General features: G+C 34.9%; 1 protein-coding gene and 1 long non-coding RNA gene across 2 annotated transcripts; both read left to right on the forward strand.

The window, feature by feature from the left end:
* The first annotated feature begins 2,706 nt into the window (after positions 1–2,706).
* On the forward strand, positions 2,707–3,612 carry LOC132610364 (uncharacterized). The gene has a single exon (XM_060324666.1). It carries the CDS (start codon positions 2,707–2,709, stop codon positions 3,610–3,612), a length of 906 nt encoding a protein of 301 aa, XP_060180649.1.
* A 5,364-nt stretch (positions 3,613–8,976) lies between these two features.
* On the forward strand, positions 8,977–13,191 carry LOC132610815 (uncharacterized). The gene is made up of 2 exons (XR_009571320.1): positions 8,977–9,134; positions 10,567–13,191. It is a non-coding gene; the product is annotated as an uncharacterized LOC132610815 (long non-coding RNA).
* The last annotated feature ends 10,056 nt before the right edge of the window (positions 13,192–23,247 follow it).

Below are 23,247 nucleotides of genomic sequence, written 5' to 3' on the forward strand. Positions count from 1 at the left end.
TAAGCAGGTATGATCATTTATAAATCATAGAACATTTTTGTTGAGACATATCTTGTCAAGTCGAACCATGTTGTAGTTTCTTTGTACTTAAATTCGGCTATACACTTCTGTAGTATGCTTTTGCATTGAGCTCTTCAGACATTATTGATTTAGCTGCAGAAGTTTGTGTAGCGTCTCTGTTTCATATTCTCATTTCGGCATGTATATTTGGATGCATAATTTACTGATTTGGTCATAAATATTTTGGTATCAACTTAAAAAATTATGGCATAATCCGGCATTCTGTATGTTCACGCTCGTATTTTCTATGTAATAATACTAGGCTGTAAAATGTGGACTGCAAGTTAACTTTTGCTTCATGTTATATACCATAGCATTCTGTACTCATTTAAGCCTATTTCTTATTTCCTGATTAGGAAGTGTTATTCTAGGCAACTTACATTTGTTTACGAGACATGTGATGATAACATAAACTGGGTTGTGTGGGGGAGGTCGGTTGTATGGCTCATCACACATGCTTTTCGGATTATATTTTCATGGGAGATCGGCAAATAAAACACGTGAAATTTTTGTATAGGTTATTTCACTCGTAATCGAAAAAGACAATTACTACATTACTAGTTGTAAAGAGTTTTTCATTAAGGCACTATTATATCTAAACAAAATAAAAGTAGCAACTACATACCACATTAATAATGCTGTATTTTACTATATATGGAGATTAAATCTCCTTACTAACACCTATCGAACGACCAGTTAGTTCACAATTGCACCCAGTTCATACCATACATCGTATAGTAGCAAATTTTAGACGCACATTTTTTCCTTAATGTGTCCTAAATGATATAAGACCTCATTATTTTCTATCACACAGCAACAAAACAATGTCTCATACCCTCCTTATTACCAATTGGGTAAAATTTGTACTTGCACATTTCCGTAGCTCTACTTCCTCGCCGATTTTTAAATTGTAATCTTCAACAAGTTGCCTCCATTTTTTTCCCGTTAAAACTTTAATCGGCTCCTTGGTTCCCCCGGAATTGTATATCTTCATTGGAATGTTATATGCAGTCCCTTGGACAGTTCGAACAACCACTTCCAATGCACCCCCATTCAAGTCTTCTAGTTGCTCATCACTTAGAAAGTTGTCGTTTAAAACTTGTTTTTTCGGAAAACTGAACCTGCCCTTGTCCATCTCAACATCAGATTTGTTTAAAGCCTTCTTGATAATGAGTAGAAAATGACAATCCCTATTACTAACGGCCACAACTTCGTCGGGCACTTGTTGAGGAGGTGGAAGAGGATGAACAGCATGAGGCACTTGTTGAGGAGGTTGAAGAAGAGGCACTGCATGAGGATGAACATGCCGGGCCCGGAAGAGGACTCGGGTCTTCTATGAGGGCAGTTTCCTCTACATTATCGCTCGCATATTGAGCCAAGAAACCGGGGTTCCAACCTCTGTTTAATCCCTGAGAAGTTGCAGTACGTGGTAAGTCAAAATGTTAGAGATATCATGAATATCATAATCCAGTGTAACAGGAAAAGCAACAAAAATATATTTTTGCATACAAAACAAGTACGATCACATAGATCACATAAAACACAAAATTAAAGGAAACCCCATTTCGCAACATAAAAAACCCCATCAAGGAACACCATATCCAGAAACAAAAAAGGTAAGAAAACAAGATTTCAGAAATATTGGGGTTCTCTATTTACTGTAAACTGCACCATCTCCAAGATTAATTTTTATGATGCGAGTTGACCTGCGTTTTTACACCTTTGCGCTAACAGAGTTGAAATCTTTCATAGCCATGTCTTTTACAATACAAACTAAATTTACCACATGTTCTTCATTAGAGCAGAACTTTATTTTACAATCAAAGACCATTAAAGAATTACTAATTGAAAATCTGACATATGAAATAACATCAAAGACCGTCTGTATTTTAACTTAACCTCTTAGATTAGTCTAATACATATTAATCCTAGTAGGCTATTCTTGAAACCATAGCAGCTTCTTTTGACCATAAGAGATGTGGAATGCAGTGGCGGAGCCAGGATTTATGCCAAGGGGGTTCAAAAATATAAAAAAGCCATAAATGAAGAAGCTAAGGGGGTTCAACGTTTACTATATATACATAAAAAAATAATTTTCACCTTGTATATACAATGTAATTTTTCACTGAAGGGGGTTAACCCCCAGGGCTCTTACTAGGTCCGCCACTGGTGGAATGCCGAATGCTTGAACTTTAGGACTGGCATTCAGGAATCCCTCCATCTCAAATTATTTGTGCCTTTTTGGTTTACGTGCCCTTTAAGAAGTTAGGACTTTTCATCATTACATATGGATGAATATAACGATACAATAAAATTTAAGTAAAAATCACAACAAACATTGTATTTGTAGGAAATCAATTCCTTGATAACCGTTGTAATTAGTCATTATTATGTACAGTTAGAATATTTCCTAGAATATTATGTACAACTAGAATATCTCCTAGAATAAGGTAAGTCTTTTGTATATATTAATCACAACACTTCATAATTAATCAAGGAATTGATTTCCCACATGGTATCAGACTAGGTTTTCCTTCTCCAACAAACCCTAGCCGCCGCCCCACCCTAGTAGCCGCACCTCCTCTCTCCCCTTCGTTCCTCTTCTTCTTCCTCTCTTATTCTTCCTCCCTTCGTCTTCAAGCCACCATGACTGACACAGGCGCAAAGTTTCACTCTGCTCTCTCAATAACCAATGTCAAATCTCTCGTTCCCTTCACATTAGACATTGAAAATGGTCCATATCATTCATGGGTGGCGTTATTTAAAGTGCAAGCCTGGGTGCATAACCTGATGCATCACATTATCCCTCCTACAGAGGCCACGACTAAGGCCAAAATTGATGCCTTGCGGGCAGCTGATCCAGAACTCTATGATCATCTTGATGCGGCAGTCCTGCAGTGGATATATGGTACGATCTCTCCTGAATTACTTCAAACCATATTGGTGAAGGATGACACCGCGACGAAAGCCTGGAAGAGGTTGGAGGCCATCTTTCAAGATAACAAGGGTTCCAGGGCAACTCATCTCGAGGAAGAACTTACTGCTGTCTCTGTCGAAAACATTTCAAGTGCGGATGCGTATTGCAACCACGTGAAAACCTTGGCGGACAGGCTGGCTGATGTGGATGCTCCGGTGGCAAATAGTCGCCTTGTCTTGCGGCTCATTGGTGGTCTTCCAGAGGCATACTCTGGCACGGTGAATTTTGTCCAAAATCAAGACCCATTACCACCTTTTGAAAGCGTTCGATCCCAAATAAAATTGGCGGAACGTACTCTAAAAAACCGTCTCTCCAAAGAAGCCGGCGGGAATGTTGCTTTTATTGCCTCTACTGGCGGTGCCCAACTAGCTAACATGGAACATGTTAACTCCAATCCTCAGCATAATTTTTCTTCAAGTTCCAATCATGGCAGAAATAATAACAACAAGAACAAGAAGAAAAATAATAATGAAAGGAACAATGGGCAAAATCGCAACAATGGCCGCGATGGGGGTGGCCAGAATGGTGGCCGCGGCACCAACCAGTGGCCGACTGGCGGTACCAGCCAGTGGTAGCTGCGCCATGTTCTCTTCCCGTACCCCCTATATGGGCAGTGGCCGCCACAGTGGGCTGCTCCACCATGCCCATACCCGACTGCTCCACGACAACAGCCCCATCCAGCGATGCAGCCCGGCATTCTCGGGCCCAAACCTCAACAGGCCTACGCGACCTCTGTATCCCAGCCCCATATTGGCTACACTCCGACGAACATTGAGGCAGTAATGCATACTTTTTCTATCGCTCCACCGAATGGAAATTAGTATATGGATACCGGTGCAACATCACATATGACCTCGGACCAAAGTACACTCTCATCTTATTTTAATTCGAGCAATAGTAATCATCGCATTATTGTTGGTAATGGGCATGTTATTCCAATTCATGGTTACAGGAACACTACTCTCTTACCTCCACACCCCCCTCTCACCTTAAATAATGTTTTGTATGCACCCAAGCTCATTAAAAATCTTATCTCCGTCCGAAAATTTGCCACTGATAACTGGGTTTCTGTTGAATTTGACCTGTTTGGTTTTTATGTGAAGAATTTCCAGACGGGGAACAAACTAATGAGATGTAACAGTAGCGGGGACCTCTATCCACTCTCCACCATCATCCAGGCCTCACCTTTAAAATCTTCTTCCGTCTTCACCGCTTTGTCTCCTGATTTATGGCATCGTCACTTAGGACATCCGGGAGCCAATACTTTACGCTCTCTTCATAGCAAGCATTTTATTGAATGTAATAGGAACAAACAGTTTTTATGTTTATCTTGTACTTTGGGGAAACAAGTTAAATTACCTTTTTATGAATTGATGTCATTCACTGCTTTTCCATTTGATATAGTTCATAGCGATCTTTGGACATCGCCTGTATCTAGCACTAATGGGCATCGGTACTATGTACTATTTCTTGATGATTTTAGTAAATTTCTATGGACTTTTCCTCTCTCTAAGAAGTCTCAAGTTTACTCTCTTTTCACCGCATTCCACGCTCTTGTCAAAACTCAATTTGAAAGGTCCATTAAAAATTTACAATGTGACAATAGGAAAGAATTTGATAATGGGCCACTTCAATTATTTGCTCAAAAACATGGGATGCAATTCTGCCTCTCTGGCCCTCACACATCTCCTCAAAATGGAAAAGCCGAACGTCACATCCGATCCATAAACAATGTAATTCGGACCTTGCTTACCCATGCCTCCATGCCCCCCTCATTTTGGCATCAAGCACTTTCTATGGCCACATATCTTTTGAACATTCTCCCAACGAAAGTTCTCGGATCCTCTTCCCCTACTCAACTCCTCTACCAAAAAGATCCTAACTATTCCCATCTTCGGGTTTTTGGATGTTTATGTTTTCCTTTGTTTTCCATCCACCACCATTTATAAGTTACAAGCACGGTTCACTCCTTGTGTCTTTCTTGGGCACCCTTCCGATCATAGGGGATATAAGTGTTATAACATGTCAACCCAAAAAATTTTCGTTGCCCGTTATGTGGTATTTGATGATCACACATTCCCATTCTCAAAACTTCATACTCCTACCTCTCACAAGTATGAATTTTTGGACCATAATGTTAATCTATATATCACTCATCATATGCAACGAAATTTTGAAAATACATCTCCCAACATTTTAAATCCCCTACCACCTCCACCCGCGGCCACTGCCAGTCCCCAGCAGCTGCCAAACCAGCCGCAGGACAGCCTTTCTGCTGCTCCTACACCGCTGCCTTCTAGCCCGCCTCCATCACCTACGGCCCACTCTACGCAGCAGCCCCACCCTATGACCACTCGGTCCCGTAATGACATTTTCAAACCCAATTTGAAATATTCCTCCAACCTTAACACCGAGACCACTACCTCCATCTCTCCATTACCCAAAAATCCCGTATGTGCTCTCCATGACGTAAATTGGAAGAATGCCATGATGGATGAATTTAATGCTCGAATTGAAAATAAGACATGGGAGTTAGTTCCTCGGCCTGCTAATGTTAATGTGATTCGGTCAATGTGGATTTTCCATCATAAAAAGAAATCTAATGGTTCCTTTGAGAGGCATAAAACCCGTCTTGTAGGTGATGGCAGGTCTCAATAGAAGGGTGTTGACTGTGAGGAGACATTCAGTTCGGTGGTCAAGCTAGCATCTATTCGCACTGTGCTAAGTATTGCATTATCTTATTCTTGGACCATACACCAGCTCAATGTCAAGAATGCTTTTCTTCATGGCAATCTCTCTAACACTGTGTATATGCATCAACTATTGGGTTTTCGGGACCCCAATTTTCCTGATCATGTCTGCCTATTGAAGAAGTCCCTCTATGGACTGAAACAAGACCCTCGGGCATGGTACCAGCGGTTTGCCGATTTTGTCGCCACCATTGGCTTCTCACACAGCAAGTCTGATCACTCATTATTCATTTATCGCAGGGGTTCTGATATTGCATATATGCTGCTTTATGTCGACGACATCATTCTTACGGCCTTTTCAGACGATCTCCGTAAGTCTATTATGGCACTCTTGAGTGCCGAGTTTGCCATGAAAGACCTTGGTCCACTGAGCTATTTCTTGGGTATTGTTGTTACTCGTAATGCAGATGGCTTATTTTTATCACAGAAGCAGTATGCCGAAGAAATCCTGGAACAGGCAGGTATGTCACACTGTAGCCCGTCTCCTACACCTGTTGATACGAAGCCGAAGCTAAGTGCCTCGAAAGATGCACTATTTGATGATCCGACTAAGTATCGTCATCTTGTCGGGGCTTTGCAGTACTTTACGTTCATTAGACCAGATATCTCATATGCCGTCCAACAGGTGTGTCTCCACATGCATGACCCTCGTAATGAACATATGGCTGCTCTTAAGCGTATTCTGCGCTACATTCAGGGGTCTATAAATTTTGGTTTGCATCTCTACAAGTCTACTGTCAACAACTTAGTTTCCTATACAGATGCAGATTGGGGTGGTTACGTGGATACTAGACGCTCCACCTCTGGCTATTGTGTCTTTATCGGTGACAACTTGATTTCTTGGTCCTCAAAACGTTAGCCTACACTCTCCCGTTCTAGTGCCGAGGCCGAATACAGGTAAGTTGCTAATGTTGTCTCTGAATCCTGCTAGCTCAGAAATTTACTTCTTGAGCTACATTGCCCGATCCAAAAGGCGACACTTGTTTATTGTGACAATGTGAGTGCGATATACTTATCAGGTAACCCGGTACAACATCAGCGCATTAAACACATTGAAATGGACACACACTTTGTTTGCGAAAAAGTTACCCGTGGCGAGGTTCGTGTCCTTCATGTTCCGTCCCAATATCAGATTGCAGACATTTTTACGAAAGGGCTTCCGCGCGTACTGTTTGATGACTTTCGGGACAGTCTAAGCGTTCGTCAACCTCCCGCTTCGACTGCGAGGGTGTGGTAACCGTTGTAGTTAGTCATTATTATGTACAGCTAGAATATTTCCTAGAATATTATATACAACTAGAATATCTCCTAGAATAAGGTAAGTCTTTTGTATATATTAATCACAACATTTCATAATTAATCAAGGAATTGATTTCGTACCGTATTTAAACTAATAACACAATAGGTAACAACCATCCAAACAAGCAGTAAAGCAAGATACGAAATTCAAGAATAGGAGTGCAGAGAAAAAAAATAGTAAACAGGGAAAGGCCTACTCATAATGCTCGTCCCACTACATTCAACATTGACCATATAATTTCCTTCCTTCTGAACAATATGATTCACTGTGTAACTCCCATCACCCATAGCATGGAATGTATTTGTAACCCTAAATCTTGGTAGCTATGATACTCTAAATCTTGAAATGTGACAAGAAAATACGTCTCTAAGTTCATAAAGCGATTGATGATTTAGGCAGCAAACTAAGGGAGAAATATCCGTTAGGGAAGGTGGAAACTCTTTCGTAATATGCTTTTTTTGAAACAAACCCAAATGTCACTTTTATTTCTCTACTAATTTAAAATAGATTTTTACTTTTAATAGTCATTTTTAGCATATCAAGAAAGGTAATTTATTTTTTCTTGTTTTACTCATAGCACTAATTACTCGTTTCAAATTATTTTTTCAAATCTATTCAAAATATGCACCAATTAATATAATATCACCATAAATTATGCACTTCATTTATTATTTTTTAAAAGATATGTAATGTCGATAGTGAACAAGTAAAAATGAACGGGGAGTACTTGTTCACTTTTACTTGTTAGACTCGGATAAACCAAAAAAAAATAAAAAATCCAACATCTCTTCTTCATTTCCTGAATAGAAATGACGCGTAGTGTCTCCATTAGGCACAAATTCTAACTTTTGTTAATAAAGCATAACTTGTGGTTAATTGAGTAGTTCACTATCTCAAAATATCCTGAACTCTTGCCTTATAAACGAGCTAGAAGTTATGCCTTATGGCAATTTCATTAAACTAATTTATGTCCACAATTTATGCCCGAGGGCCAATAAAAGCTTTGCCTAGAGAGTTTTTAAAGCGGAGGCTATTTTTTTTTTAAATTATTAAGCAGGACCAAAAAATAAAGACCACCTCTTATGCAGGCCATTAGTAAACTTTACCCGTTTTTTCATATAGTAGCAACTAAGCAAAAATTAGGAGTCCGCGACTTAAGTGACACAAAAGGGGAAAAAAATTGGAACCAAAATAACGCAAAAAAAAAGTTACAAAAGTATTAGATGAATTATTTTTTAATATAATATTTTTATTTGTACATTCGACTTGACTAAATAATAAAACACTTAAATCAGAATCCTATAAAATATGACACTTAGATGATAAGTTTCCAAACAAACAAAACTTACTTCGGGGTACTTTACAACCCCTAAAACGACGATCCAAACGCTTAGGTATACTTGATGTAATGAGCCGACGTTATTGTATGCAAAAAAAAAAAAAAGATATTAAGTTTTATATAAAATATTAATATTTCGAGGTTTTGAAATATGATTAATCTTTGCCTAAAATATGAAAAATTTGATTTTGATAGCTTAAAAAAAAATTAGCCACTTTCACGCACAGAATCTATGCGTGAAAGGACTAAACTCAAAAAGTTACAGTTTGATCCTTTCACGCATAGTTTTTGTGCATGAAACTTACTTTTGTAACCTTTTTTTTTGTGTTATCTTAGTTCTATTTTTTTTTTTTTTTGTGTGTCACTTGAATGCAGACTCCAAAAATTAGATCTGATGAGTTTAATATTGTTAGAAAGTGTAACTTCCCAAAAGTTATGTTTAAGCAGCTTTAGCTAAACGTAATCAGACTCCCAAGCATGGGCTTGTTGTTACACTAGGCCCAAAACTAAATGTTTGGTTAAAGCCCAAGTAAGAACCCAATATCTCTTCTTCTTTCTTGTTGTACATATACAGAAGAATTAATTAAGCAAGTGGGGTAAAAAAGAAATGTCACAATTTTGGAAACCAGGAACAGAACGACCTCGTATTGTAGATGATGAACAAGGTGGCGTTGTTCTTTACCCTACAGCTTCCTCTTCTTCTTCTGGGTAATTTTTTTTTTTTTTATCATTTATGAATGTCAATAATTTTACTGCTTTATTTGTTATGAATGTTAAAATATTACTGCTTTCTTTGTTATGTATGTTAAAATTTTACTGCTTTCTTTGTTATGTTTACTGATCTTTTGTTATGAATGTTAGCATTTTACTGCTTTCTTTGTTATGAATGTTAAGATTTTACTGCTTCCTTTGTTATGCATATGAATGTTAAAATTTTAACATCTCAGTTTGAGTTTGTCTCTTAGAGCCCGTTTGGATTGGCTTACAGCTTAAAGCTGTCTGCAGCTTATAAGCTGAAAAAAATAAGTTGGGGTAGTCCAACTTATTTTTTTTGGCTTATAAGCTGTTTTCAGCTTATAAGCTGCTTTAGATAAACTAAGTCAAATGAGTTCAATTATTTTTTTGAGCTTATTTTAAGCATAAAATGACTTTAAGCTGGCCAGCCAAACACTAAAAAAAGCTGAAAACAGCTTATAAGCCAACTTATAAGCCAATCCAAACGGGCTCTTAATATCATGGATGGTCACTCAACTTTTACTTTATTGCACCAAAGCCACTAAACTATAATTCCTCCGTCCCAATTTATGTGACGTCCTTTCCTTTTTAGTCTGTTTAAAAAAGAATGTCGCCTTTCTATAATTAGAAATAGTTTGACTTTAAACTTTTACCCTTAGTGGAACGATTTCTAGGTAAGCACATTTAACCTTCAATTAATTGATATGCGCAGTTTTGATCCCTTTGACTACGAATCTTCAAAGTTATAATGAATTTTTAAGTGATGAACCATTTGTCAATGTATTATGTTGAATTTGTAATGTTTGAGAGTAATATAGTTCGAGAAATAGTCTAAAATCACATGTTTCTTATGTAAAGGGACCAAGAACACACATTTAAGTTAATTAAAGGTTAAATGCGTTTAGTCAAATATAACAAGGACCAAAATCAAAATTCATCAATAATTGAGGGACTAAAAGTGCAAGTATCCCATATTTGCATAATGAAACATGAGGGGAAGGATCGAAGAGAAAACCGTGATGGAAAAAGTGAGGAGAATTCTAAACTTGAGATGTTAGAAGGTGAAAAATCGATGGTTGCGGGAGTTGTTTTAAGCTATTTTTTATAACAAAAAAGTCAGTCAACTTTTCTAAAGGATAATAGAAAATGTCTCGTTATTTCCTCCTAGTGGTATATTTAGGCAAAGCTGAGTGATTTAAGAATTGAGCAATTTTTTAGTTACCTAAAAAAAAATAAAAAAAATCATCGACTTTTGTAATACTCAGGCAAACTTGGGTTACTTTTTGGTTACGAAGCAAAGAGAAAGAGTTTAGTGGTTTTAGTACAATAAATGTAAAAGTTGAATGATTATCGGTGAAACTATCCCGTTAGTTATATAAGTAGTAATTATTTGTGGAATTTCAAGATTTGGGTATGGGAGTTTAGAGAAGCAAAGGCAGAGGCTGCCTGTGTACAAGTACAAAACTGCTATTCTTTACTCAGTGGAGACTCATGCTACCACCATTATTGTTGGAGAAACTGGCAGTGGCAAAACTACCCAAATTCCTCAGGTTAGTTTTTCTTGGTTTTCTGTAAAGATTATGCTTTTATAATTGGTATGTTTTTATAATTGGCAGTGACAAGTCTGTTTGCATGTTTCTGTGTTACTCTATTTGTGCGTTTAAACATGTTTATTTATGATAATTTAGTTTAGTTCGTTTCAGTATGTGAGCTACTCTTCCTTTAGTTGATTTCAGTTTTTAGTAGTTTAATATGCGTGCATGTGTTTATATGCTAAGTTTGATTCATGCTTAGTTAGATATGCTTCTGCGTTAGTTGCTTTAATTTACACAGTTAAGCCATATTCTATGTAGTTTAGCTGACTGCTTTTGTGTTTGTTGTTTAAACTAAGTAGTTCAGCATGTCTATAGATGTTAAATTAGTCCAATTTGTTAGTTACATTTTGCTTAGTTTAGTTGTATCAAAAAATAGAATTATGTATGCTGGTTTGGTTGGTTCTTATTCCTCACTGGCTGTTTATCTGATTAGTCGCGACTAGTTGTTATGCCAATGTAGATTCATTGTTTCATTGGTTGAAGAGCTGTACTACATTTAGCCTGATCAGTTTTAATAAAGAAGATATACATCACTTGATTTGGTTGTTGAAACTGTGATCATAGTCTAAGCTGGAAATGACATGTCGAGATCCCTTCTTTTTCCAGTCAGCTGCTGCTCATAGATTTTAAAACAGTAGTAAAATAATTCTAAATTCTGAATCTCTTTAAATTTCGGTCTTATTTGTCGCTGCTTTGATAAGTTCATTGTTACAGCTTGTTGTTTGGGTTGCTGAATCTTAAAAGGAAGAGTAAAACAGAGATGGGATCTGAATCTTACATTCAAAAAAAATGTGTTTTAGTTTGGATTAGGCAGTTGCCATTTGACTAAGCGTATGAGTTAAGTATTGGCCTGTTTCCTGTTGCCATTGTTGTAATCCAAATCTAGTCCAGTTGTTAGCATATGAGGTGACTCCAATGTGATTTAGTCCATGATTTATTGATAAGTTACAAGTTGGTTGAAATATGTAAAGAATTTCCATCCACTACATGCCTGTCATGACATTTCTAAACCATTTACAGTTTCGGACACTACTTTCCCACTGTTTTGTTTAGATTAGATATCGCATGGGGGTATTAATATGGCTCCTTTGAGTATTTTAAGAACAGGCCATTTTGTCATGGGATGAGCTTTCATGTAGTTTAAACTAAAACGCATCAGTTTGGCTGATAGAACTGAATCTCCCTCCCTTTTGTGATCACAAGCATGAGCTTTAAAGAACTACTGTTGTCTCATGGAAACAGCTTTAAAATTCCCAAGAAATTTTCTTCTTTCTACTCACTGTCGTTTCGATGTAATTTGTTTAATTGCCAGTTTCATGGCTGTTAGATTTAGGCTAGATAATCCTCATGTTCTTTAGATTCTCTGCTTTTCTTCTCTGTTTTTCATTGGATTTCGTTTTTGCATGATAATGTGTGGCCCCCGCCTTAATTTAGATTTATCAGGTGAAACACGACCATATTCTCAGTTCTGTGTATGTTTTTACCTGGTACAGATCAGTTAAAATTTGATTTGAATTAGAGAACTAGTCTGTCTGTAACTGTTGTCTCCATATTTATGACATAAAATGCTTTATGTTCTATTTGTTTGCCTCTGTAATTAATGAAAACTGAAATGCTGATTTAGTTATTATCGTAGGCTATAAAACTGGCAGTTAGTTTGATACTGTGTTGTTGTTTGTATTGATTAAGGCATGCAATGTTGTGGCTGTCTGAAGGTTCTGCCTATATCTGAGTGCTGTCTCGCTTGTATATTATAATGTGTTGCGTCCGAATTCTATATATGCATGTATATTACTAATCTATTTTCATTAAAACACGTTAATGAGGAGGTTAGATTGGTCATTATGGATCAAGATTGAACCCTCCCCGGTGTTAGTCATGCCTGGGATTCATGAAATCCCTTGGAACTTGTGCAACATCGGGAAGACGGGGGCAAAAGCTTTCCAATATTAACCTTCTATACATCCTTATAAATGTGTATACATGAGGTATACTTGAATATACACCGTATATACCGATTTGTTTCAATTTATATTCTACATGTTTAACCTTACTCATTGATTAGATACTAATCCTTTTCCTTTCGTTTTTATACATGACCACCGCATACGAGTCCGAGGGACTCATCCTTCTTCCGCATTTGGTGTTGGGCTAAAGCCCAACATTGTCTCCTCTCGAGTCAGCCCACCTGCAGCAAAATTAAAAAAAAAAAAAAAAAAAAAGAATTCTGGGCCGAAGCCCATAACAGCAGCGACGACAGCAGCATCCCAAATGGGCCAAACCCATTTGAACTCCTTTATATTTCCGTCATTTTATTATCTTTGTGTATTTGATTGTTTGGCTAACACTTCATCTTAATTTTGTTTTCTTAGCTAGAATGAACCTTAGCGGAATTAGTGGGTTAGTTTAATACGATGAGTAGTTAATTTAAAGTATCTATAACATTTATTTTGTTAGAACAGTTGATTTTCAATAGCATATTTGGAGTAAAAGGAATCATGTTTTGCTACTTTAGAATATTGTTTTAAGAAATGTCACTAACACACAAATATGAACTAAAGAATATTTTATAAACAATTTATTTCAAGATTTATCAAATTTTACATATTTTAGCCGAATATAGTTAAATAAAAGTTAATAAAAGAGAAAGAATTCACGCCCTTTTTATCATATAAAAATAAGTTTAGGCTTTTCTACATCGCAATATTCATATAATATAATTTTTATCTAAAGTTTCACGTTTGTTAAGTCTTCTCTTAAGAAATTATTTTTCATAGGCAAATTATTTTATTTTCTACAAATCTTATTCTGAATAGAATTACTATATTTTTTAAGGCCTTAGCAATATCTTTAAGTTCCATTTAGCATTTAAAATCTTCTTTTATGCAAATTATTATATTTTTTCTACAAGTTTTATTTTAAAATAGCATTATTATTTTTTTTCAAGGTTTTAACAGCATTTATAAACCTCCTTTTTGAAAGCATTTCCTTTAAGCAAATTACTATATTTTTCTACAAGTTAGTTTAAATGGCATTATCATATTTCCTTTAAAACCTTAGTAATATGTATAAGCTATTTTCTTAAAATTTAAGCACTATATTTAATCTTAATTAATTAACCTAAGTTTGGCCGGATAACCGTAGTTAATGGATTCTAAAGGATGCCTAACTCCTTCCCTTTAGGATAATATAGAACTCTTACCAAGAATCACTGATTAATCAGATTATTAACGGAGGTTCAGTTAGCTTTACCTTAGTTAATAATTAGGTGTCCTAATTCACCTTAAAATCATTTAGGTGGCGACTCCTTAAAACAAACAATTTAGGAATCACCAATATGTTATACTCTACTTTTGACCCGGTTAAAATGGGATATAACAATAGTCATATTTGGTATTATCTTTGACGAAAATACAAAATACACTGTATTTAAAAAGCTACACTCTTCAGTTGTATCCAACATTCACTATATTTGAATGTATTTCAATAAAATTTCAAATACACTGTGTAGATACAAGAAAATAAAATACACTTTTTTTGAAATACAAAAAAATAATAAGCTCAGATCTGAGCCGGCATGCCGGAAAGCGACCAGATCTGACCTGACCAGCTGGAGGGACGTCAAAAAACGCCAGCACTCTAGAAAATATGAGCCGGCACACTAGAAAATGCTGGAATATAATAAGCTCAAATCAGAGTCGTGCCGAAGGGATCAGGTCTGGAAAATAAGCTAGAAAATATACTATTACTACATTAAAGTAACAGTATAATACAATGAGATCATCAGGTTTCTATATATAGCATTATTGGTATGAATACCACATAAGCTTTGGGAGTTGTTTTTATGGACAGATTTTATGTTTGAAACCATTCATAAGGTTTGTACCCTTTTCCTGCTTCAATTCACCCACTGCTTTTGGTGCTGACGGAGGAGTTGGTGGTGGAAATGGAGGAGGGAGGGAGGCAGGGATAAGGGGAAACGAGATCTGGGGTAGGCGAGAGAGAGAGAGAGAGAGAGAGAGAGAGAGAGAGAGAGAGAGAGAGGTGAGAGCGAGAAGATAGATTTGATACGTGAGAGGAAATCTATTTAAAAGAGGAATTTGTGAAATACAGAACACTAGTTACAATGTGTAATTTAAAAAAATATTTAGCTACAAAAAGTAAATAAAATAAAAGAAAATTATTATTTATAAATAGGTCTTAGAGATAGTTATGATAAGTAAATTTTCCTAAATTAATTAGCCTTGGGCCAGTGAGGCAGCAGGGGCCTCAGAATTTATGATACTATGAGTACAATAACCAAATAAAGGCTAAGAAAATGATTATTTTTGGAAATCATTTTTGTTTTTAGAGAGTGAATCGAATTTAGAGAGTTTCAAGTTTTTTTGTGGAGAAAATACTTGCATTTGTCCCCTATTTATAGAAAAGTTTAGTAATGCCTCATGCAACAGTTGAAACAAGGGAGAATAAGAAGACTTTACGAAGACTTACTATGAAGTCCTCAAAAACGTGATTCACATGGTATTATAGAGACAAATATCAACTTTAGGGTAATTATAAACATATGGGAACTCATTTTTATTTCGAGTTAATGAATTTCTACAATGGCATCAAATTAAAATATAACAATAATTTGTGTCAAAGTCATAGAAATATTGAGTAAAAAGCTCCTAAGTTCATGTAAATCCATCGACGACACTCTAGAGGTGCCCCTGATTATAAATCAAGACATACTTCGTGGAGTTTGATTTGTCTCGGAGATGTTTGTTGAATTGTGTGATTATCTCAAGATGTTTGTTGAATTATGTGACTATCCCATTAGATAGTATATAGTTTTATTTATTTAATGGCATTTTTTAACATGATCTCTCGCCAGGGGCGGCTCAAGAGAGCCGGTGGCCTCAGAATTTTAAAGGAGGCCTTATATTTATTTAGTAAAGTGTTTTTTTTTTCAGTTGATGATATAGTCAATTCATGTAATTTTTCATGAGACATTAACTGAATCACGAGTCTTATATTCTGTGTTACGATCATTTCATCGATGTAATTTTTTTTTTTGTTTTAGTTCAAGCGATTGTTACAAAAAACTTTTCAAAATTATTTTATAAGCAATGGAAACATTTAAAAATATAAGTAAGACTTCAGGGTTCATGCCAGTAAGAGTATCATCTTCTGCATATAAATATTTTCGTATCACTTTAACTATAAAAATAGACTAAAAACGTCAGTGACTATTATGTCTTAAAAAATATTTAAAGGCTTAATAATGTCTTTTCTATTCTAATTGTTTACTAATCTACTCAGCTTGAGCTTGAAAAATATCTAAAAAGGCACTCAAAGAGTTATAGAAGATCTTACAAGACAAAATTATAAACTAGAATTAATTTAAGCTAATGTGAATTAGACCATATTACAAAGTAAGAAGTAATTATAAATTTAATTGACTACAACCTCTAACTGTAGTTACATCAATCATATTTCTAAAAAGTATCATAAACTTTGAAAATATATATGTGTAATAATTGTATTACACAAGATTTGAGTTTACCTTGTGTGCATCCGAAGAGTAGCGGCGGCGAGTTCTTATGTCATAAAAAAAATGTAATAATTGATAAATGACATATCATATATATATAATTTATTTTAAATCGTATATATAATACAAATTATTTTCGGGCCACTTTGGTGGCTTTAGGCTTCAGCTGACCCTATCTCTCGCATGTCGGCAATGAATTGTTTTCATGCACCAAATATACGTAGAAATTTTATATGATAATAGAAAATTCACCCCTTACAAATGTGGAACAACTTAAAACAATCTATTCTTTTGCCATTTCTCTCGCCGTTTTAAAAAGTAAAAGTCAAATAAATCCCTGACCCTAAAATAGAAGGGTTGATCAGAAAGAAGTGACTTCCATTAGTTTTGAGGGGTAAATCTCAACAAACGGACATATTATTTATTATATTTTCCATAACTTGTTTGCCCTTTTCCCAGGAAACAATAACCACTCAACCCCTTTCTGACTTCTGTTCATATCAAGCCAAAGATGAATACCCACTTGGTACATAAACATTAGTCTCTTTTCACCAATTGATAGTAAGTACATACAGTACCACAAAATTAAAAAACTACAACACAACACGTGTTGACCAAGACTTGTTGCAAGTTGCAACACAAGGACCAAACCAAACCAAACAAAATACAAACTATAACAATAGGAGGAAAGTGAATAGGGAGTCTATTCATAACTTTCCTATTATTCTCAAACTCACACCAATACAAGTACATAGTCTTAATTAAGGACTATATTCACAACAATAGCCACAAAGGCCTTTACAAGTTGAGCAACGGTTACAATATATCGCTTTGCCAGCTTTGAATATTCTACCAAGACTTTTCAGTAAATGCTTGCGGTGTAACGACACTCCCTTGGCCTCAATAGTGTTGTTTCCATTCATTGCTGCATCAAAAGATTTATGTAGATTTTCTTATTAGTCATGAGTAGCAGAACCAGAAATGCATACAATTTTTTTTAAAAAATTGTTAGTGTCCACCCAGTATATATTTAAACATGGAATAAAACAATTCTTGAACCTCTTTACCACTATACTAATATCTTCTCTCATGCACGTGATCATGGGGATTACATTTCATATACAACCAAAAAATATTTTATTTTCCCTATTTGCATGGTATAATTTTCGACGAAGGGAGATACTCGTTGGCTTTTGTTCAACTCCGCCATCGGTATCAACAGTGGGTGATCTACAGTACAATCTATCGGTTCACGTAAACTCTCAATAACTTTTGCTCAGACTCAGTAGACAGTGGCAGAACTAGAATTTTGAGTTTATGAGTACAGAATTATAGAAAAAGCAACTTACTACTAGGTTATGAATACATTATTTATACATATACCAAGTGGATTTTTTAAACATAAGCCTGAGCCATACTAATGTATTATGTTGAATGCATAAGCATAATTGTAGCTCCGGGTTTATATATAAACTTGAAATCGATATAGTAACCTATAATCTTGAATCCGCCTTTGAGTATTATAAGTTTTAGGTTAACCTAAATTAAAGGAGGAACTTAATTTGTGTGTCGATATTTTTTAAGAGAAGGGAAAATTAAAAAAAAATACAAACGTATTTTTCTTTAAATAACAGCTTTGCTAGAAATGTTAAAATGAAAAACAATTAATAGATGGGGAAAGTAAATAAACCTTGGGTCAGTGGAGCAGGCACCTCAGAATTCATCTCCCTTGCACCAATTTGTGAGGATATTATTAGCAGAATAACCAATGGAAGGAAAACAAAAATATTAGTTTTGCAAACCATTTTGATTAACAAATGAAACTCGACTGTATTTACTAGCTATTTGGAATTTCAAGTTTTTTTCCTGATGAGAAAAGACATGCATTTCTCCCCTATTTATAGAACTCAATAATGCCTCATGCATCAATCAGAATAAAAGGGAGAAAAGAAAGACTCCATGAAGACTTACTTTAAAGTCGTCCAAAACATTTTATTTTATTGATAAATAGGCGTAATGTCATGAAGAGCTTTTACCTTTAATTTGGGGTCAAATAATATATTATTATATTACTTAGTATATGCATCATGAAGGCTTGCTTTACACTAACGTCATTCACGGAGCATGTGTATCATAAAGATGGTAATATTGTGTTACTTAGACCTCATTGTTATTATTAAGATTAAAATTAAGGATTATGATCTGAATACTAAATAATTAAGAATGTTTTTTAACATCTGAAAGTTGAGAACTAACTCAAGACGATATTGAAATATATATTTTTTTTTAATATAGTACTAATAAAGATGACTTTTAAAAAAAAGTTATATATATATATTGAAAATTTTGAGTTGACCATTAAATAAGATATGTGTGGTGGAATAGTTGAGATTCCTCAAACCTTAATTCAATATTTTGTTGAGGTTCTGATTTAGGTCTCGATATGAAGAACTTGGTAGGGAGCATTTTGCTTTAATTTACCCCTTGATAAACTTATTCAGCGTGAATCAGAATAGTCGAGACAAGTGGGCTTCAAATACTAGTAGATTAAAGCAGTTGCAATATCTCCATTTTTGTGCTCCTATTTTGGAGACTCATCTGTTCTTTGCCATATAATGTAAAAAGACGACAATGAGATGCCAATTTTAACAACCAAAGTCTTCAAACTTTGACCCTTTTGCTGAAATTCTTAAAAGTTAAATCCCACTTCATTGCGTAATTAATTTATTAATAATACAAGAAAGACTCCAAGAATTTATGCTTTCTAAACCACCAATTAAGCTCTAAATAATGGTCAAGTCAATTAAAAGGCACTATAATTTTTTTAACAGAAAAAGTAAAAGGTCATGCGACTTGTAAAAAGTTAAGAGACATTAACCACAGTATTAACCACAGTTTAAAAACTAATCATTAATGTTTACACCTAAAAAGTTAAGAGACATTAACCACTTCATTGGGTTCGTTTACTTGTAGATTCTGATTGTAACACCTCGTGCATTCGGGTTAAGATTTGTATTATAAGATGGGGGTATAATGAACCCAATTTTAGTAGTGTATAAATGGTGTTTGAAACCCAATCAAAACTTGAGAAGAGTCTTTGGGCAAAACAAAGTTGAAAACCACTCTACGGGGCATGTTTGCAAGTGAGTTTATAGATGGCCTTACTTCCAACGACCATAACCCCATTATTAATTTGGAATTTTGGAAAACTTTCTTGATGAAAGTTGTAGCCCTTTGAAATATCTTTCCAACGGTATATTATGGGCCTCAAACGGACATCTGTGCAAAGCGTTATGCCCATTATACGACAGACTGTCCGAGCAGAAGAATTTTGACGGACCATTTGACGGTCCGTAAAACATTTTGACGGTCCGTAAAATATTTATACGGTCCGTCAAATGGTCACAGAGAATGATATTTCGTTGGTTAGTTTTACGGTTCAATTTTACGGTCCGTAAAACAATTATACGGTCCGTAAAATTGACTCAGACCACCGTAAAATGAGCACAGAATGTCCAAATCACTGGAATGGTTTTACGGTAAGTTATACGGTCCGTAAAACCATTATACGGGACGTAAAACACACCGTAAAATGAGCACAGAATGTCCAAATCACTGGAACGGTTTTACGGTGAGTTATACGGTCCGTAAAACCATTATACGGAACGTAAAAATGGGCGTAGAATTGCCCGATGGGTCAGATTTTAAGATGTTAATAAGAGACCCAAACCCATTTTTTTTCATTCCCATTTCTCCTACACGACTCAAGGGTTCTCTAAAAGGTCCCTTGTACTTTGGTTAAATCATCTATCCTACGTAGGAAAAAGAGAGGAAAACAGATGTGTATATATTACATTACACTTTCTATAGTCGCTAAAAGGGTTGAGGGGGTAAGGACCCCTCGCGCCGTCGTCGCTCGCTCGCTCGGCTCGGCTTCAACTTTTGGATTTTGGCTTTGGATTTGTCAACGATTGATTGATTATCTTTTTGGACAAACTTTTCTTTAATTATTTATTTAATTAATTAATCCAATTGGACCCTGACCCGCGACTTGTGACCGACCCGGTCCGCTTTCCCCTTTCCGGATAATTTTGAATTTCTCTCCAAAAACTGGTGACTGATCTGAATGGTTACAAACATTCAGAACCAGTACCTCCAACAGCTATAAAATTCCTTTTTTGTTCCAAAATTCGATACGAAAAATATTCTGCAACAAAACAACTAATCTTTCTCTCTTCTTTTATTTTGTGTGATAAACTGTCGTTGAGTGGTTCGCTGCTGTCGGAATTTGGAGTACTACTATTCTGGTAACTAATCGTTCTATCCTGAGAGGGAATATTTCATCAACCTCGAGTACTGTGAGGGAAATAATTTCCTTAAGGATACACTTTGAATTAAGTGGGCTCGATTACATTCTGCAAAATATTTTTTCAACACTGCTTCTGTTCATTTTTCAGTTTCTGTCGTTTACTAGTTTTTAAAGATTTTACTGTTATACTGTGTAATCTGTATTACCAAGTGGTTTTACATATTGTGTTGAAACTTTATTTAAGCCTATACAAATTAGTTTGCGAACAAGTAACATGTTGGGTACTTCTTAGAGTTTATGTAATCCCTTTTCAGTTAGATTAACGAAATCCTATGGGAAAAAAAAATCATATGGATACAAAAGTTGCATTTTCGTTACATTTCATGTAACTTTTTGGAATGTCTTACTTTTTCTGTTTTCTCTAGGTTTCGCTAAATTTATCATCTTTTTGTTACATAATAATTACATGCTTTGACTTTTTCTTTTTCTAGAGAACTCGAACTAACATGAGGGCTCTTAACAGCTCATAAGCAGAGAGATGTAGCGTATAATTAATGGGTCCAATTGAACCTAATGTTTTCGATATGGACATTATATACACGATAAATATATATATATAGAGAGAAGAGGTAAATGAAATGAAGCAAATGGGAATATAAACTATGGCGGCTTTGCCTACAGTTTATGGGAATATAAAACCATGGCGGCTTTGCCTACAGCTTAGGCGGCTTTGCCAGGACTATCTGTACATCCGATCAGATTCTATCATGAGAGGTTATAACTTAGGCATAAATAAAGATAAAATTAATCAAATACGCCTTCTAATGAATATTTCTTCAGGAGCATGTAAAATGAAAAAATGACAAAGAATTTGAAATTAAAGGAGTATAACAGTAGTTTCGCCCTCAATAAAAGGGTGATTTACAAGAATGATTTGGAGGTAGTTGGTTTTTCATATATATTTTGGCTATATTTTTAATTGTATTTTGATTATTATGTTCAATATTACTTATTCTGGTTTCTGTTGACTATATTTTTCATATATTTAGAAAACTTTTAGAAAAAAAAAGTTGCAGTGAAAACGCTGCAACCTCAATTATGACTATATTTTTGTTATATTTTGATTAATATGTTCAATATTACTTATTCTGGTTTCTGTTGACTATATTTCAGATATACTTTTCATATATTTTTCAAAGTTTCAGAAAAATAAAAAAAGTTGCAGTGAAAAGTTGCTACCTCAATTACGAACTCAACTTGAATTCGATATTTCAACAAATGATTTCAAATATATATTCGTCATTTAAAACGCAAAAATAATAGAGAATCTCATATTTTAGGAAATAGAGTTGAATTTTGGGGGTAAAAGGTTGAAATTAATGAGCAGTTAATATAAAGTAAAAAAGGAAGTGAAAGAAATCAGAAACTAATTTGAAAAGCACGAAATTAGGGGAGATGGGGAGTTAGAAACATGTATATTTAGGAAAAGGAGGAAGAGAGAAAGTGTGCGGCTAAAAAATAGGGTGTGGGAATTGGTAAGTTAATTGGTAGAAAAGTAGATAGCTATAAGTTGTAAAAATACAATATTATAGCTACTAAACTTAATTATTAAAAAGTATAGTTATGTTTCATAAATATGTAACATAATAAGCTATGCCAAATAAGAATTACTTTATTCATTCTAGCTCTATTAGGTCTGCCAAGTTGCAAATTAGATAATTATCCGTAAGAGGAAAAGTCTAGTTATCCATAAGTGGAAAAGTCTAGTACAGCTTCGAAAAGACACGCACGTATTTTCTGGCCTACGAATTAAAAACATGACAGAGACTTATCACGTATCAGTAGAGTTGAAAAGTCATCTTAGATCAGCCACCCAATCACCTCTCATTACTTGAACCCCATGTTTAATTCCGTAAGAGGAAAAGTCTAGTTATCCATAAGTGGAAAAGTCTAGTACAGCTTCGAAAAGACACGCACGTATTTTCTGGCCTACGAATTAAAAACATGACAGAGACTTATCACGTATCAGTAGAGTTGAAAAAGTCATCTTAGATCAGCCACCCAATCACCTCTCATTACTTGAACCCCATGTTTAATTCTCTGTTAGACACCTGATTTGTAATTAGTTTATGATTTGTATTATTGTACTTGATGATTGTTCGCAGACGAATTCGCTGAGTCTTCGAATTCATGAAGGTTGGATTCTGTACGTTTAACAACTCTAATAAGTTGTTCATCAACCGGTCATTTGGTTATTATACAGTAATAATAAATTTGTTATGTGATAAATGATGCTACATTGATTATTATGCGTTTAATAATAGGATGATATTATTTTGTAAATTGCTAACACTAGTAACTCAAGACTTTATGTGAATGTGTTATTATTTGGAGAGTCAAACAGTTTGTTCTTTGATTATAATCTTTTTAAACTTTTGTAAAAACATTTTGAATTATTAGGTATTCTGACTAATAGTATTTTTTGTGTAATATTTCAATATGTAAATTTTATTAAATATTTAAAGAATCTATACCCGAATTTTTGGTCAAAATTAAGTATTACCCTCATAGTCCAAACATCTTCATATAAATAGTTCAAACACCTTCATATAAATTGGAACAGAAAGTAATATATTCAAGAGATAA

The sequence above is a fragment of the Lycium barbarum genome, chromosome 9, assembly GCF_019175385.1.
Source record: "Lycium barbarum isolate Lr01 chromosome 9, ASM1917538v2, whole genome shotgun sequence".
In the NCBI taxonomy this organism is placed as follows: Eukaryota; Viridiplantae; Streptophyta; class Magnoliopsida; order Solanales; family Solanaceae; genus Lycium; species Lycium barbarum.

Coding starts and splice junctions, on each gene's coding strand:
- LOC132610364 (XM_060324666.1), top strand. CDS start 2,707: ATGACTGACACAGGCGCAAAGTTTCACTCTGCTCTCTCAATAACCAAT.